We start from the raw sequence: 14,564 nt of genomic DNA, 5'->3' as shown, positions 1-14,564 counted from the left end.
TGAGATTTTGGGTTTTCAAGCTGCTGCCGGGGCAGGTGGGGGCTTTGCTGCCGATGTCAGCGTGGCTGAAAGCCAAAGGAAAAACTCCGCGCTGTGGGTGGGGGGTCGGTCCGTGGGACGTGGAACCCTTGGACATGCCTACAGGGCTCGGGGGTCACCAGCTGAAGGGTCAGGAGATGCAACTCCAAGGCCCGAGGGTGCTAATTAGCAGTAATGACTCCCATCAGCCCCACCTAGGAGCAGCTGATGACCCAAGCCCGGCCCAGGTTGCTCCACCTCGTTGTAGGAGCTGCGATCAAGGTTGGGCTGCAGCCCACGGCTCGTCCAGAGCTGCCGACTCAATGCTGGGCTTGACCCCAGATCCACCCGATGATGCGGACCCTTCCTCCCCTTCAAACAACACCCAACAGGCGTTGAGGAGAGAATTTTTATTGAAATAACATCTTTTTGTAAACACAGGTGACTGTATTGCGACGCCTGCGGGAAGGTGGGTCGAGATGCTGTTGTGGCTTCACTGGAAGAGTCTTGGGACGCTGCGGCGGCACGATGCGACCCAGAGAGTCTTGGGCATCGACGGTGTTTGCTTGTGGACAGCAGCGTGGATTTTGCCCATCTTGGTCACATCTGTCTGTCGGGCACGGGCCGGGAGGATCTGCAGGGGGAAGCAAGAAGGGAGAAGAGGCTCCTCTGCGCTGGGGACACGCGGAGGCGAAGGAGGTTCCTTCAGGTGGAGTTGGGCCATCAGCCCCACGTGGAACCAGGGACGGATCCTCTCCCCACTCAACGGGGCCAGCGGGAAGGTGAAGAGCAAGTGTTGGTTGTCAGCGTTGAAGAAGGCTACCTCCTGTCCCTGGAAGTCCAGGTAAACCCTGATCCTCCGAGGCGTCTGGGTGAGGGTGAGAGCTGTGTGGGTTGGGGAGGTCAAAGCCCAGTACCTGTCCCCGGAGTGGAAAAGAGCCAAGATCCCATCCTGAGGACCTGGGTCGATCGGACCCTTCCTCTTCACAGACTCTTTAGCCACCCCCATTGCCCAGACCCCTCCTTCCTCCATCCCCACATCCACCTCCCAGAAGTGTCTCCCCGAGACAAATCTCTCCTGGCCCAGGACACAGGCGTAGCTGGCGTATCTCTCGGGGTTATCCGGCATGGATTGCTGCGTGTTTCCACGCCGTACGCTCTTCCCACCCGCTGAGAGGATGAGGTAGGGGTACGCCGTGTCCTCATTCAGCGTGATGTACTCTGCGGGGGGAGGAGGAGAGCTCAGCTGAAGACCCCCCCAACTCTTTTGGGGGTCTCCTAAGGTTGGTTACCCTCGGAGAAATGTTTTGGGGGACCTCAAGTGCTCAGGGCTGCCAGAGCTTGGTCCTGCCTCCCACCACCTCTAGCGTGGTCCTGGATGATGCCTCCTCTAGAAGGCCACGTTGGCCAAGTGCCAGCTGGGATGTGGCTGCCCCGTTTTGGGAGCTAAGGGACCTGGCGGTGTAGGTGTGGGCTGCTCTCTGCCGGTGCAGAGAACGGACTTAAACTCAATTAATTTAGGCGGAGGAGCCTTATTAAGCAGCCGGGTCTACCTCCTGGGTAGGAACCAAGAGCATCACCCTGGGTGGAGAGGCAAGGAGTTTCCCCATCTTCCCAGCAGAGTTTGGCTGTGAGCGTCCCAGCTCTGTCCCCTTCTCTAACACTGGCTTCCATGCTGGGCGTCAAGACCTCGGCTCTTTAGAAACAGCCCCCAAAATTGCTTGTTTAGTGGGCAGAGGAAGCAGAAAGCCCCAGAGCAGTTGGGGTGTGGAGGTTCAGCCCTCGACTTCTCCATCCCCCCCTCCAGCAGCACAGGGGAAGAGACCCCCGGAGAGGCAAAGCGCGAGACCCAGGTACCTTCTTCCACTGGGATGACAGCATTTCTCCACCCTGAAACCAAAGAGATGTGATCGCGAGAGGGTCCTCTGCCATGGGGAGGGGACGCGGGGGGTGATTTGGGGTGGTGGTCCCCAGGGCTTGCAGACTGGTCCCAGGCGTGCTTTGGTTCAATATACTCAAATTTAATTTATTTTATGACACGGATGTGTCAAAATGGGAACCTGAGCATCCTTTCTGGTCCACTTCATCATTTTTTTAGACCCTGGGAGTGTTTTGCGATTGGTGTCGGTGGGGCCTCGGAAATAAGCCTGAGCAAGACCCATCCCACTCCTGAAAAAACACGCGCCATTTGGAAGACCACGGGGTGGTGGGGGGGTAAGAGCAAGGATCAAACTTACGCAGTTCTGCAGCGTGTTTCTCTGAAAAAGAAAAGAAAAATAAATGTTACTAGTAAAAGCATGTGCTTTTGGGGGTTGAAACCTCACACCTCGATCCCTCTGTAGGCACTAAACCGAAGGGCGTGTTCAGACGTCCTTTGACGGTGCTAGACCTCCAAAATCCACCCAAACGGGGGAAGCAGATAAGAGGTAAAACTGGCCTGAAGGAGGGATTTTGGGGCACCTCAATGGGCTGGAAGGAGTTTGTGGGGTTGGTGCCACCAAGAAGTTGGGCTCAACCTCATCAGAAGCTGGATGAAGAATGTTGGGGGAAGGTCTTCTCCTCTGTCCCAGGCTTTTAGAGGGTGGAAGAAGCAAAGCAACACTTATGTATTGCCATGTCACGATCCCCTGGAAGGGAAGAAAAAACATAAATAAAAGCAGGAAGAAACACATGGGATTGCTGGAAAATGTTAATGTGGTGCTGGCAGCTTGTCCAGGCACCCGAGGACCTTTTTGCTCTTTTTCCTGCCCAGGACTTTGGAAGCTGAGTTAAAGGAGGGGTGGGTTGATGTTGGAAGGCAATGCAGGTTTTTGGGGAGAAAAACCCTGCTAAATTGATTGCCCTAAATGGGATTTTGGTGGGTGGCGTGCCCTTATTCTAAGAGCAAAAGGCTTCCTTGGTCCTTCTCGTGCGTGACGCTTTTTGTTAGCTGTGTTGCCTTCAAAGCTAGTGATTTTTAATTTGGGAAAGAAGAAAATTTGGGGATTTATTGCTTTCTCAGATGGCTTTTGGGGAGAAATATACAAATCTGAATTTTATTCCTCTGAAAACAAGGAAGCTGCTTCTTATTAATCCAAAATTTTAGTCCTCCAAAACCCAGGAAGCTTATTTTTTATTATTCCAAAATTTTAGCACTCCAAACCCAAGCTCTCCACGAAAGCTATACCAAAAAATATAGTTAAACTACAACAAATGTGTGTGCTATAGACGGGCTTCGTAAACCACAGCCCATCTCCCCAGAGGTTTATTATATGAAAATAAAGAGATTTGGTCTTCCCTAAGGTCGGTTACTCGAGTTGGCCAACTGGGATGAAGTCATGCACGTTATTTGGGCCCCAATCTTCCCACTTGCTCACTGCTGGTTTATGAACTCCCATGATGAAGCCGAGCATCTGTCTGCAGCTCTTATTTTCCCTCAGAGACAAAAAAACCCCACGTTACTTACGGATTTCGGCATTGCGTTTCTCTGAAAGGAAAAGCAGAAATAAGTGTAAGAGGAAGTTTCCTTTCTCACAGGAAAATTGTCAGCAGCCTGGGGTATGGAGAACGGTGTAGAAGCTCAGCTTCAATAACATAACTGGCAGAGCTTGGTTTAAAAAAGGGGAAAAAGCAGGAAGAAAAAAATAGGGATTTTCCAATTCTGTGGGGGTTTTGGTGTGCTTTCAGAATTTAAATGCAATCTTGTCAATCCTTTTCCACTCCTTGTAATTCTTTCAAATTGCTTTTTGGTGTGAAATTACTCGGCGAATGCCGCTGTTTTGGAAGCAAGTTTAGGAGATGCACACATGCTAGACGCGACCCTCCTTCGCTACCAAAAAAATTTACTATTTTAAAAGGGGGAAAAAAGCATCTCTTACCAAGTTCTATGGCGTGTTGGGCTGTAAGAAAGAACAGAGAAGGTCATGTGGGTTAAAGGAAGTTTTCTCCTGCACCTATGTCATGGGAGGGTGACCCGTGCTGGAGGCGTTAGCTGAAGACCGGGTATTTTTTGGCTTGGTTGATGCTGAAGGGGGTTTCGGTGTGAAAGGGGATGTTTGCTCACGTTGGAGCTCTTCTTCCTTTGCATCCCACCCTCACGGTTTGCTTTAAAGGTTTTGATGGTCAACCCGGTCAAGGTCATGAGCTATGGGAGATGGAGACTATGCTTCCGGTCCCTAAAAAGTTCTGGTTTTGGAATATTTCAAGGGGATAGAGCTCTAGCGAGTCTCCAATGTCTGGGGGCAGGTGGTGCTCCTTGGAGCAGGTCTGCATCAATTCAGTGGGGTCTGGATTGCCCAGATGCCCTCGTGCCCGCTTGGGTGCCCAGACGCCCTCTTGCTCTATCCTGACCTCACCTCGTAGCCGGTAAGACAAAAAAAGAGAAGATGACCAGGGAAGGTAAGCAGACAGCCAGGGTCGTGAACAAAGCTGCCATCCAGGGAGAGTCCTTTGGGAAAATGGGGTCTGGAATAGAAAAAATTCCCCAAATTGCGTTAATCTGGGATGCAATTACAGGTATAAGTTGTGTGTAGGAGTGAATGTGGCTATACATAAACACATGGGGGTGCTATGCTCTTATATAAAAGTAGTTTATTAACGTGAGCCTGTTGGAAATTCAAAACTGGAAAGAAATCCCCACAAAAATATTCTAAAACATTTTTGCATTTAATGTTCCGGGATGGGAATACGTAGAAAACCAGTCTCCTCTGAGCATCTTTATTGAAATATTTAGACCTGAGGTTGCTTTTTAACAGAAAAGTTTAGAATTTTAATAGAAAATCCCTGCTTTGCAATGGTTCTTAAGAAAACTACGCTGAAACCAACTCTCTGCTAAAACCCCAGTTCTGAATATCCCTGACTTGGTCCCTGAGGGACCAGAAACCTGTTCCTCCTCCATCGCACACTTGTGATGCACGGAGCGGCACAGCTGAAGGTACCCAACAGACCCCCCCACACCCAGAAGCCTCCTCAGATGCAGCCAACAACCATCGGGTGCATAGAATTAGGGGAAGAAAACCCTCATTTTCCGGGTATGACTTCCAAAACTTTAATTCTGTTGGTAAATCACCTGATATAGAAACGGTCAAGTCCTTCTCCTGGGAAGCCGTGTGTTCCTGACGGAACAGGACACATTTTGTTTTGCATTTCTTTGAATGACGATGGACTTCTCCACTTCAAAGAAGCCGTCCTGGTCTTGGGAGCTGGATTCGGTGAAGGACGGGAGCTGCTGGCCCTGGAAATCTCTCCACAGCATCTCAGGCTTCGGGTACCAGCCAGATGCTCGACATCCCACTCGGATTCTCCCGTCTTGGTAATCCTCCACGGAGAGGAGGGGGCTGGAACCTGAAACTGGGACCAAAAAAAAAAAAAGAAAAAAAACCCCCATCAGCCAAACTGAGTGCCCATCCTGGAGAAGACCTTCTCAAAGCTTTTTCCACTTGCAGCCGCAAAGGTAGGGCAGGACTGGTGAGAGGCTCATGGAAAACATCTGAGCTTGGAGTGGAATTGATGTTATTTATTCCTATTTTCCTCCTTCCTCAAATAAACCCCAAGGTTGCGTGAACTTTCGGTTTTCGGGGACAGCCTGAGCCTGACTTATTTACCCTCTGTGATGTCCTCAGAGTCACAGGACAACCGTGAAATCATGCAACCCATCTGGCAGGGCCTCTCCTGAAGAGAAGGACGGGCCAAATGGAAGGCCCCAGGATGAAGCCATCTCCACCCAGGTGGAAGCTCATGCCCCCTGCAGACTAAGCAAGGTGAGACCTGGTGGGTTTAGGGAGGAAAGTGCTGCCTTTGGGACTCGGGAGATGCTTGGCCAACTGCAAGGTCAACGTCCTCCAGCTGGAAAACGGGTGGTGCCTGTGTTCACATCTGCTTGTGTCCCACCTTGGTACAATTTGGAGGCTGCACCCTTCATAGGACAAGGTGCCCAAGGTTGTATCTTTGGGTTCAGCCATGTCATCTCCTGCTCCTTCCATGTGATCTCCTGTGATGCAAGCCAGCTAGAGATGAAGCCAGGGCTGTGGTCTGAGGTGGTTGACCTGGGGGAACCAGGAGGTTTCTCCTGGGTTAGAGGATGGCGTTGCTGTCTTTGTGAGACTTTAGGGGTTTGGTAATGGGACAGTCGACATTCTGCAGGGACCTGAGGCCGTGCAGGTCAGGAGATGCTCATGAGGAGCTGGGCTATCAAGCAGAGGAAAATCAAGAGGGGTTTCTGAGTTGTAGTGGGCAAATGGGTCATGCTAGAGGTCCATCTTGTAGGACAACCCCAACTCCCCCCTTTTTTTTTTTACCCACTACGTTCAGCTCCAGCGTGGCTTCTTCGTAAAAATCCCCATCTTTGATGAGACGCTGGTACCATCCCTCATCGCTCAGCCTGGTCCTGAGGATCCTCAAGGAAGTGTTCCCAACAGAGATGCCCTCTTTTAAAAACTCTGTCCTCTCCTGGTATTCGGGCATCTGGGAGGAGTAGTGGTCCTGCCCGCTGTGGTAGAGGTGGACATAGACGGAGAAGTGGGTCTGAAACCACCTCACCTCCATGTTCTCGGCGTTCAGCCTGGGGGAGAGGTGGCAGGGCAGCATGACGTCTTCTCCCATAACGGCAACGATGGGGTGGTCGGGTCGCAGGACTCTGAACCGGGCTGCAAAAGGGCGGCAGGTGAGAAGAAGACACACTTGAGAAAATGCATGGGCACGAGTGGTCCTGATCCTACATCGCCTGTGCAAATAATTGTATTGTTGTTTTTTTTAAAGGATTCTGGTTGGGTTTGCGGCACGTCCGGAAGCAATCACCGACCAAGCATGAAAGAGCATCGTGATAGGTGGAAGGACCCAGCGTACAGCTGCCGCCACAGGTGGATCTGGAATGTACCCCAAGAAGATGAGGGGAAGCGTGCCGAGATGGGAATGCTCTTGTCAGATGAAGAAGCCAAATGATGGAGGAGAAGGTACGGAGGGAGAAAGGGCGGATTTGGGGGGCACAGGAGTGCTGGAAGAGGGAGCTTGGCATTTTTTTAGACCGTCTAGGACTGAGCTAGCTCTTGACCCTCACCCATGGGGATCCCCAAACTCTCACCTCCTGGTAGGACACTTCTCCCCCTCAAATCACCAGAATGTTGCTATTTATCCCACCCAGCTTTAAAAAACCACCTTTTTGCATCGTATTAACAAACCGGTGTGGGTGTGTGTGTGAGAATATATAACAATGGATGGACGTCATGGAAGAAGCAGAAGCTCTGGAGATCCTTATTGCAGCCCAGCTGACGGACGTGAAAGCCAAAGAAGAAAATCACAACGCAAGCCGGGACAGAAGTGATGCGAGGGAGGCGGGAGCGTGAGGAAACCAACATCTTCCCATCCAACTTCACTGGAGAAAGATGAACGGGTGGAGGGAAAAAAAGAAAAATCAATTAAATTAATGTAAGGTTGACGGTGGTGCAGAGAACATCCCTTTGAGGAGGATTTTCTAGGTGAAGCCTGATCAGGAAAAGCTGGAGAACTAGGCAACAGTCAAAAAACCCAAACCCACCCCAAACCGTAGGTTGGATGGGACCACTGGGATCTCTGGACCAAGCCCTGCTCACAATGGGGCCAGGGATGGAGACCCCCCACCTCACCCCGGACCTTGTCCCACCTACCCAAGATAAAAAAAAACTTTAAAAAAAAATCCCATTTTGGTGTCCCACAATTCCCGTGGCCCTGGCTCAGACCAGGCACTGCTGTCACAACTCTGCAAGGGCTCAGGGCTTCCTGCAAAGCGGGGAGGAAAGGAGGGAAAAAACGGGTGAGTTTGGGGTGGGGGGAGTTGATTTTTTTCCAATTTGTGGTGCTCCCTCAACTGTAGGGGGAAATCTGCAAGTTAAAATGATGGTTTTGGGGGCAAAAATAGAGGGAAAGCTGTCCACTGTCCCGCACAGCTCTGGGGGTGCGGTGACCCCAGATGATGCTGTCACGTAGGGGTCACGTTTTTGGGGGGATGCGACCTGGGGGGGGTTATGACACATGCCTGATGGCATGGGACAGGGTTTAACAGGCTGCAGTCTTAAAAAAAAACAATAAAAGACCCCATCAACCCCCACCTCCCAAAAAAACCCAACAGCCATCCCAGCTTCATCCCCACTCCTGGGGGGGGTCCCCCCTAATCGCCCCATTGGGGGCTGTGCCCCTGGGACCCCATCCGCCCCCCGACCCCCCCAGCCCCCTGCCCTACCGGTCCTGCCTGCCGGGATATGGGCAGCATCGCCGGGGGGGCTGCGATGGTCCGGTCCTGTGTCCCCCCCCCAAGAGCCAAGGGGAGCTCACCAAGACAACCACACTCAAAATCGAAACCCTCGTCCGCTTTATGCTTTATGGTTTCGGAGAAGGCAGGGTGGAGCGGAACTTGGTGGGCACGTCATGCAAAGATCAAGTCTACGAGTTAATCGTTCTCCATGGTGCAAAGGTCAAAGCAAAAACATTCCTTCAGGTCAGACGTTCTCCATCTGTCTGTCCATCCTGGCTCCCGGCGTATTGGAGAGCTGAGTGGGTGTTGGTAGAGCCTGCTGCACGCCAGCCTCTGGGCGTGGAAGCGAAAAAAAAAAAAGAAGAAGAAGGAAAAAAAAAATTATGTATATATTTATATATGTACTATATATTTCATATAGTACATATAAATATATTTTTATATATTTTGCTATGTATTTATTTATGTATTTTATACATATATACACAATTTTTTTCCTTTCTGCTTCCAGAAATGTAAGCTGTTGCATTTACAAAGAAAAAGCCAAGCAGGTATTTTTTTTTTAAATGCACATTTTTAATGCACATTATTATTATTCTTCCAGGCGTATCGCACACACCGAGAAGCATTTGCTCCCCTCCTAGTGCAGGTATTGCCTTTGCAAGAGTCGGGTTTTTTGGGCATCTCCCAGGCTGCTTTCCATGCAAAAAAAGGGGGGAAAGAGCTTTTTTAGGAGGGCTGAGTCCTTCGGATCAGCTGCAAGGAGCAACACTTCTAATTTCGCCCGATGGCTTTGCTGTCCACACCGCAGCCGCTGTACCTCTAATGCGTGGTACGTCTGGGATGTGTGAAGGAGTTGGAGCCAGAACCAGAAATAAAACCTTTCACTGAACTTTTCCTTGTCTTTTTTTCACCAGAAATAAACCTTTTTTTGCACCTTTCCCCGTCTTTTTTTTTTCCCCAAAGTGCCATCTTTTGTTTTAATGAAGCAGAGCCTGAATAGAAACAGAAGCATGGAACCTGCTTGGATATTTTATCCCATTTTACTCCTTCCCCTTTTATACCCCTGGAAAGGGCAGTTGCCAGACATGGACACAATTGGAGTTTTCTGAGTAGCGGAGCAAAACAAGGTAAAAAAAACCCACAAAAGAGCAGAAGAGAAAAATGCACCTGGGGAGAGATTTTCTTTCGTTAACAAGGAACGGTGCTCGTCCTGACGGGGTGCAAGTCCCTTGGCCGATGGTGCCCTTGATGCCGCCATCAGCAGCATCACCCTCACCTCACCTGCGCCAGGCACAGCTCAGCTTTGGTTTTATTTACAGTTGTTAAAAATGCACAGCTCTAAACTTGTTTATTTATTTATTTTTTTAAACTTTTTTTAACTTCTTTTTTTAAACTTATTTCTTTAAAACTTTTTAAAAACTTAAAAAAACCCTTAAAACTAAAAAAATAAAACTTAAAAAAAAAATTTAATTTTTTTTTTAAATCAGAATAAAATTCTAAACTGAGAGATAGGTGTTTTCCCACCATTCCCCTCGGAGCAGGAGACCACCTCAGGTCCTTTGCCCTGAGAAGATGCAGCACCCAGCAGTGACGTCCTCTCCAAGTGCTCAACAGCCACCTGACTCCTCTCCTCTTTCCCAAAACTGTGCAGCAACCAGGAGAGAAGGAGCTGCCCCATCGATTGCAGCAGAAACGCTCGGTTTTGCTGCAAAACCCCAGTTTTTTTCCTAATTATGATGGGCCAGGATGGCCGAGCACGGCTCCAACCCATGAACCCGCTCTGGTCCATCACTCCCGGGGAAGGTTGGCTTGGTCACCACGAAGCTCAGCTCCATCCCAGGGTGGCTTCAAAGCTTTTTCTACCCCTCACTAAACCTGTGAGAATTGCTCAAATTCTTTGGAGAAGGAAGCTCTTCCGGGGGGGGGGGGGGCGGGGGGGAATGCATCTCCTCCAAACCAAGAAGGGATGGGAGCAAACAAATGTGCTTTTTTTTTTTTTTCTTTCCCCTCCCCACCCTGAGAAAGAGAACGACTGAGATGGGAAGGGGCTGGAGATTAATTAAGTTAATTAACAGCCCTGGTCAGCCCCCACACACACTTGGGAAGCCCTGCCCATGGTCCAGGGGCTTTATTTAGTCTCAGTCTGGGGGTTTTTAGTGCTTTTGCAAGATGCCTTGGAAGAGCATCCATATGGATATTGTTGATCCATCCCAAAGGACTCCTGCCTGCTCTAGCACATCAGACCTCAATCCCTTCCTTCAAACCTTGGCCGGGCTCCTGGGGGGGGTCGTGTCCGGGTTAGATCCGAATCCCGGCCAAATAAAAAGTGGGAGAGGACAAGGTGGATTTCCCAAGGGAATTTGGGGAGGGGGGTGGTGGCCTCGGAGGGGAAATTTGGGAATTGGAGGGTTTAGGTAAAAAGGGTTTAATGGACAGGGGGGATTTAATAGCTTGCAAGAAAAAAAAAAAAATCTATATCTACAGACATGCAAGGTATGGAGCAAGGGTGTTTTGTGTCTTGAGGGGGGTAGTGGAAGAAAAAGTAGTCTTAGATAGCAAAATACTCTTAAATTTGCTATATAATAGCAATTAACAAGTAATAGCAATATAATTAACAAGTCAGTGGAGCGTGCTGGTCTCTGCACTCCCACCTTTGCCTGGCTTGTGGCTGGGGGTGTGATGGGGGGGGAGCAGCGGGGTTCAGCGGTGGTTGCCCCCCCTCCTCTGCTCTCTCTCCCACCCCTGCCTTCCCCTTTCTGCCCCTTTTCTCCCCCAAAACACCCTCTGGCATCACACCTTCCTCCACCCCCAGCCCTGTTGCATCCGCACCTTCCTACCCCCCACTGCATCCTCCTCCCCTGAGCCCTCTGCCATCAGCCAGGGGGGCTCCCAGCTCTCCCAGTTGCTCCTGGGGTCATCCCAAACTGGGGTCATCCCAAACTGGGGTCATCCCTCCCACTCCTTGTCCCCAGGGCTGGTGGGCAGCGGGGTCTTTTCCTGCCCTCACCATTACCTTGGGGAGGTGTGGGGGGGCGATTTTGGGTTGATGTTGGCAAAGGCAGCATCATCCTGGAGCAGCCTGCGCTGGCTCCCATTGTTATTTTTTTCCCCTTCCCGTGTCCCTCCGTACCCGACCAGTGCTGCAACCTGTACCCGAAATGGGGACCACTGGGCCTGGAGGGGGGACCCCAGGTATGACCCCCCCCGGTACCCCAAGGCAGCCAGTGCGTGGGGGTACGTGGTCTCCTCGTGCTGCCTGGCTGGGTGGAGGGTCCCTTTTCCCACCTTTCCCAAAATTTCCCAGTTGGGGTTGAGGTTGATTGAGCATTGCAATGTTCCTTTTGCAGGGACACTCGCTAGCCTCCGGCCACCCTTTCCTGCCTCACTGCACCCCGTTTGGCCCACCAAACTGGTTGTACTGGGCTGGAGAGGGAGCTGGGAGCAGGATCCCAGCTGGGGTAAAGCATTTTTGGTGCTTCCATCCCCAAAACGCCCTTGGTCGGTCCCATCTCCCCTCCGCATCCCACTGGCAGGAGGCAGCTGAACCCGTAGGGAATCCCAGAAAAAAAAAAAAAAAAAAATTCCCCAAATTGCTAAAACCAGGTAAAACAAAGAGGAAAGGCTGCTTTTTTTTTTTTTTTTTTTTTAGCCTGATGAGGATAAGTTTTTTTCCTGGACAATAAACCCCAGGAGAAGAGGAACTACTACAAGCTGGAGCTTGGAGGATTTAAGTGCTGCTGCCAGAACTGAGAGTCTCGCCCCTGCACCGGAGCATCAGAGCTGTGTTTTGGTGTAAAATCAAGGGAAAATGGTCTAATCCAGGGCTCAGGGAGGAGAAATGCAGAATCTGCTGCCTCCCAGTTGAGGGCTCTCGCTCTCCTGGGTAGAGTGCAGATATTTCTTTGGCTGCCAACGAGGAGCAGGGGAGATGTTTGGGGTTCAGGCTGGTATCCCCCACTTTTGGCCAGAAAAACTGCTTTTATTTCTTTATCTTTTAAATCGGGTATTTCAACTGTCAAATGGATGGGCAAGAACCCACCTTGAGGCATTGCAATTAATGTTGAAGACCTTCAATTCCTGAGGAAATCTCACTCTGGTCTCTGTTAACTCACTCCTCCTCTCCAGCAATATGAAACATCAGTGTGTAGGAAAAGCTCTTAATAAATCTTAAAGCTGTTTCAATATCTATTGTATAAAATAAATTCTAAACCCTCTTTCATATGTGCTTGAGACAATTTAATTTCACATTATAATACCAGTGTGAAGTAGATGGTTGATTGTTTTGAAGTTACTTGGGGGATTATTTTTTTTGGCCAATGGTTTGCTGAAAAGAATGAACTTAGAAAGGATAAATAATAAAATAGAATATTCTATGAACTTTCAAACTTTTGGTCCTGAAGTCGTGCTAAACCGCTTTCCAGCCTTGGCCATGGCAGGGGATTCACACGGTCAAGCACAGATGGCTGCTGCAGGGAAAAGAAAATTGCTGCCTCTATAAATTGGAAGAATTGAGACTTTTTCCCCCCCATTTCAGGACTTGGAAACCTCCTGGGCATCCCTGTTTCTCCCTCCATCCCTATTTCTGCCTCTATCCCTATTTCTTTCTCCCTTCATCTCCATCCTCATCCTTGGCTCCATCTTCTCCTTCACCAGAGGGACAATCCCTGTGTGTCAGGAGGGGGCAGAGGGGAGAAGCCCAAATAAAGCTGTTTGGGTGAGAAATATATATATATATATGTATGTATTTGAAATGGGGGGGGAGGGTTTGTAATTAAATTTCTAGTCTTTTCTCCAGCTTTATTTTTCCCAGTGACATCAGGTGTGTGTCCTTGTGCCAAGATTAAGCTTAATTTGGGGAGAGAAGGGCTCATTTTGGGGGCAGGAGCAGGGGCTGCGTCTGGGGCTCATTCTGGGGTAAAAGCTGCTGCTTTGGGGGGAGGACGTGACACCCCCCCTCCCCTCCCCGTTTGCTGTTGCAATGATGTTTTCCTTCCCTCCTGGCTGGGGTTGGGAGGAAAGGGTTAAGGTTAAGGCTACCGCCCCGGGGGGGCCATTGGGAAGTTAATGGGGCCCTTGGTGGGCACAATGGGCAGGAACATCCCCGAGGGCGGATTTACCCCCTGTGGAGTGAGGACCCCCCATCCGGGGCGGGGGGGGGGGGGGGGAGAAACTGCCTCTGATCCCAACCCTGCGGCTCTGGGGGTGCTGAGGTCCGGGGGACGCTTTGGGGCTTTCGCAGAGACACCCCCCCTCCAAAAAAAACCCACCACCACCCCCCCGCGTTGGGATGCACTCAGGAGTTGGAGCATCCCAGGTTATATTCCCAATAAACCATTTGGCTGCATCGACCCTTTTCTGGAGGCTGAGGGTGTTCAGCTTGAGGGGGGGGGGTTGTCAGGGGTGCAGATCCTCCGCAGCCCCAATTTCCCTCCCCGGTGCTGGTAACCCCCCCCCCCCCCCCTTGCAAACCCTGCTCATCCCTAAATTGCAACGAGGGGAAGGGGCTGAAGCCACCGTGGAGGTGGGAGCGTGGCTTTTACCTTCGGGGGGGGTCACAGTTTGGATACCCCATGGGATGCTCCATGAAGGGCTACTGTGTCCCATGGGTGCATCCTGAAATAAATACTCAGCCAAAACCCGGCTCCGGTGCGTGGGAGAGGGGGTTTCTCTGCATGGAGGAAGGGACATAATTATGAGGGCTTTCCTCATGCGTTGGGTGAAGATCTCTCTGCAGCGTCTTGCTATGCTGGTAAAAATGTTAATAAGAGCTATGAGGCCTGAAAGAACCTCCTTAGGGAATTAAATTTGCCTTATCTGCAGCAGAATAAAGGTATTTTTTTGCTCTGGGATAGTTTCTGATGCTGCATCACAGGTTGGGATGCCCAACGGGACTGACCCGCTGTGTTGGCACGGACCTTTTGCAACCGGGACAGGAAATGGGACGATGCGACGCGATGTGTTGGGAGATAAAATTCAGTCCACCAAGAGGCCAAGCTCCTCTGTCCGGAGAAATCTGCTAAAGGTGACTGGGAGGTGCTGCTGAATTCGGCGTTAAATGTCGCACCCTGTCCCCATCCTCACTTCCTGGGGTGGGGGCTCTTCCTGCATCCCTGTTCTCCAGGATGGGGCAGTCTCCTCTCAGCTTTCCCTCCATCCCTGATGCTCCTGAATCCCTGCAAAGATCTGGGTTTGCCCACCTAAGGGTCTGATCCCCACCCTGTCCTGTGCCACGCTCACCCCGTCCTGTGGAGCATCTTGGCGTGGCCCCAAGGTGCTGGCCATGGGTACCACCAGCTGCCCACCCTGGAGCAACCTCTACCCATCGTGTCCCCATGGGAAA

At 50.7% G+C, this 14,564-nt stretch overlaps 1 protein-coding gene across 1 annotated transcript; it reads right to left on the bottom strand.

The window, feature by feature from the left end:
- Positions 1–511: 511 nt before the first annotated feature.
- On the bottom strand, positions 512–8,555 carry LOC104313546 (butyrophilin subfamily 1 member A1). The gene is given in 12 exon segments (XM_069774215.1): positions 512–1,239; positions 1,876–1,908; positions 2,256–2,276; positions 2,619–2,645; positions 3,464–3,484; positions 3,876–3,896; positions 4,348–4,461; positions 5,066–5,095; positions 5,098–5,346; positions 6,294–6,641; positions 7,250–7,361; positions 8,210–8,555. Coding segments are annotated over 12 exon segments (1,734 nt in total). The 5' UTR covers positions 8,240–8,555.
- Positions 8,556–14,564: the final 6,009 nt, after the last annotated feature.

The sequence above is a fragment of the Haliaeetus albicilla genome, chromosome 29, assembly GCF_947461875.1.
Source record: "Haliaeetus albicilla chromosome 29, bHalAlb1.1, whole genome shotgun sequence".
Taxonomy (NCBI): Eukaryota; Metazoa; Chordata; class Aves; order Accipitriformes; family Accipitridae; genus Haliaeetus; species Haliaeetus albicilla.
The sequence above is the reverse complement of the archived record's forward strand: the minus strand, read 5'-3'. Positions and strand labels throughout refer to the sequence as shown.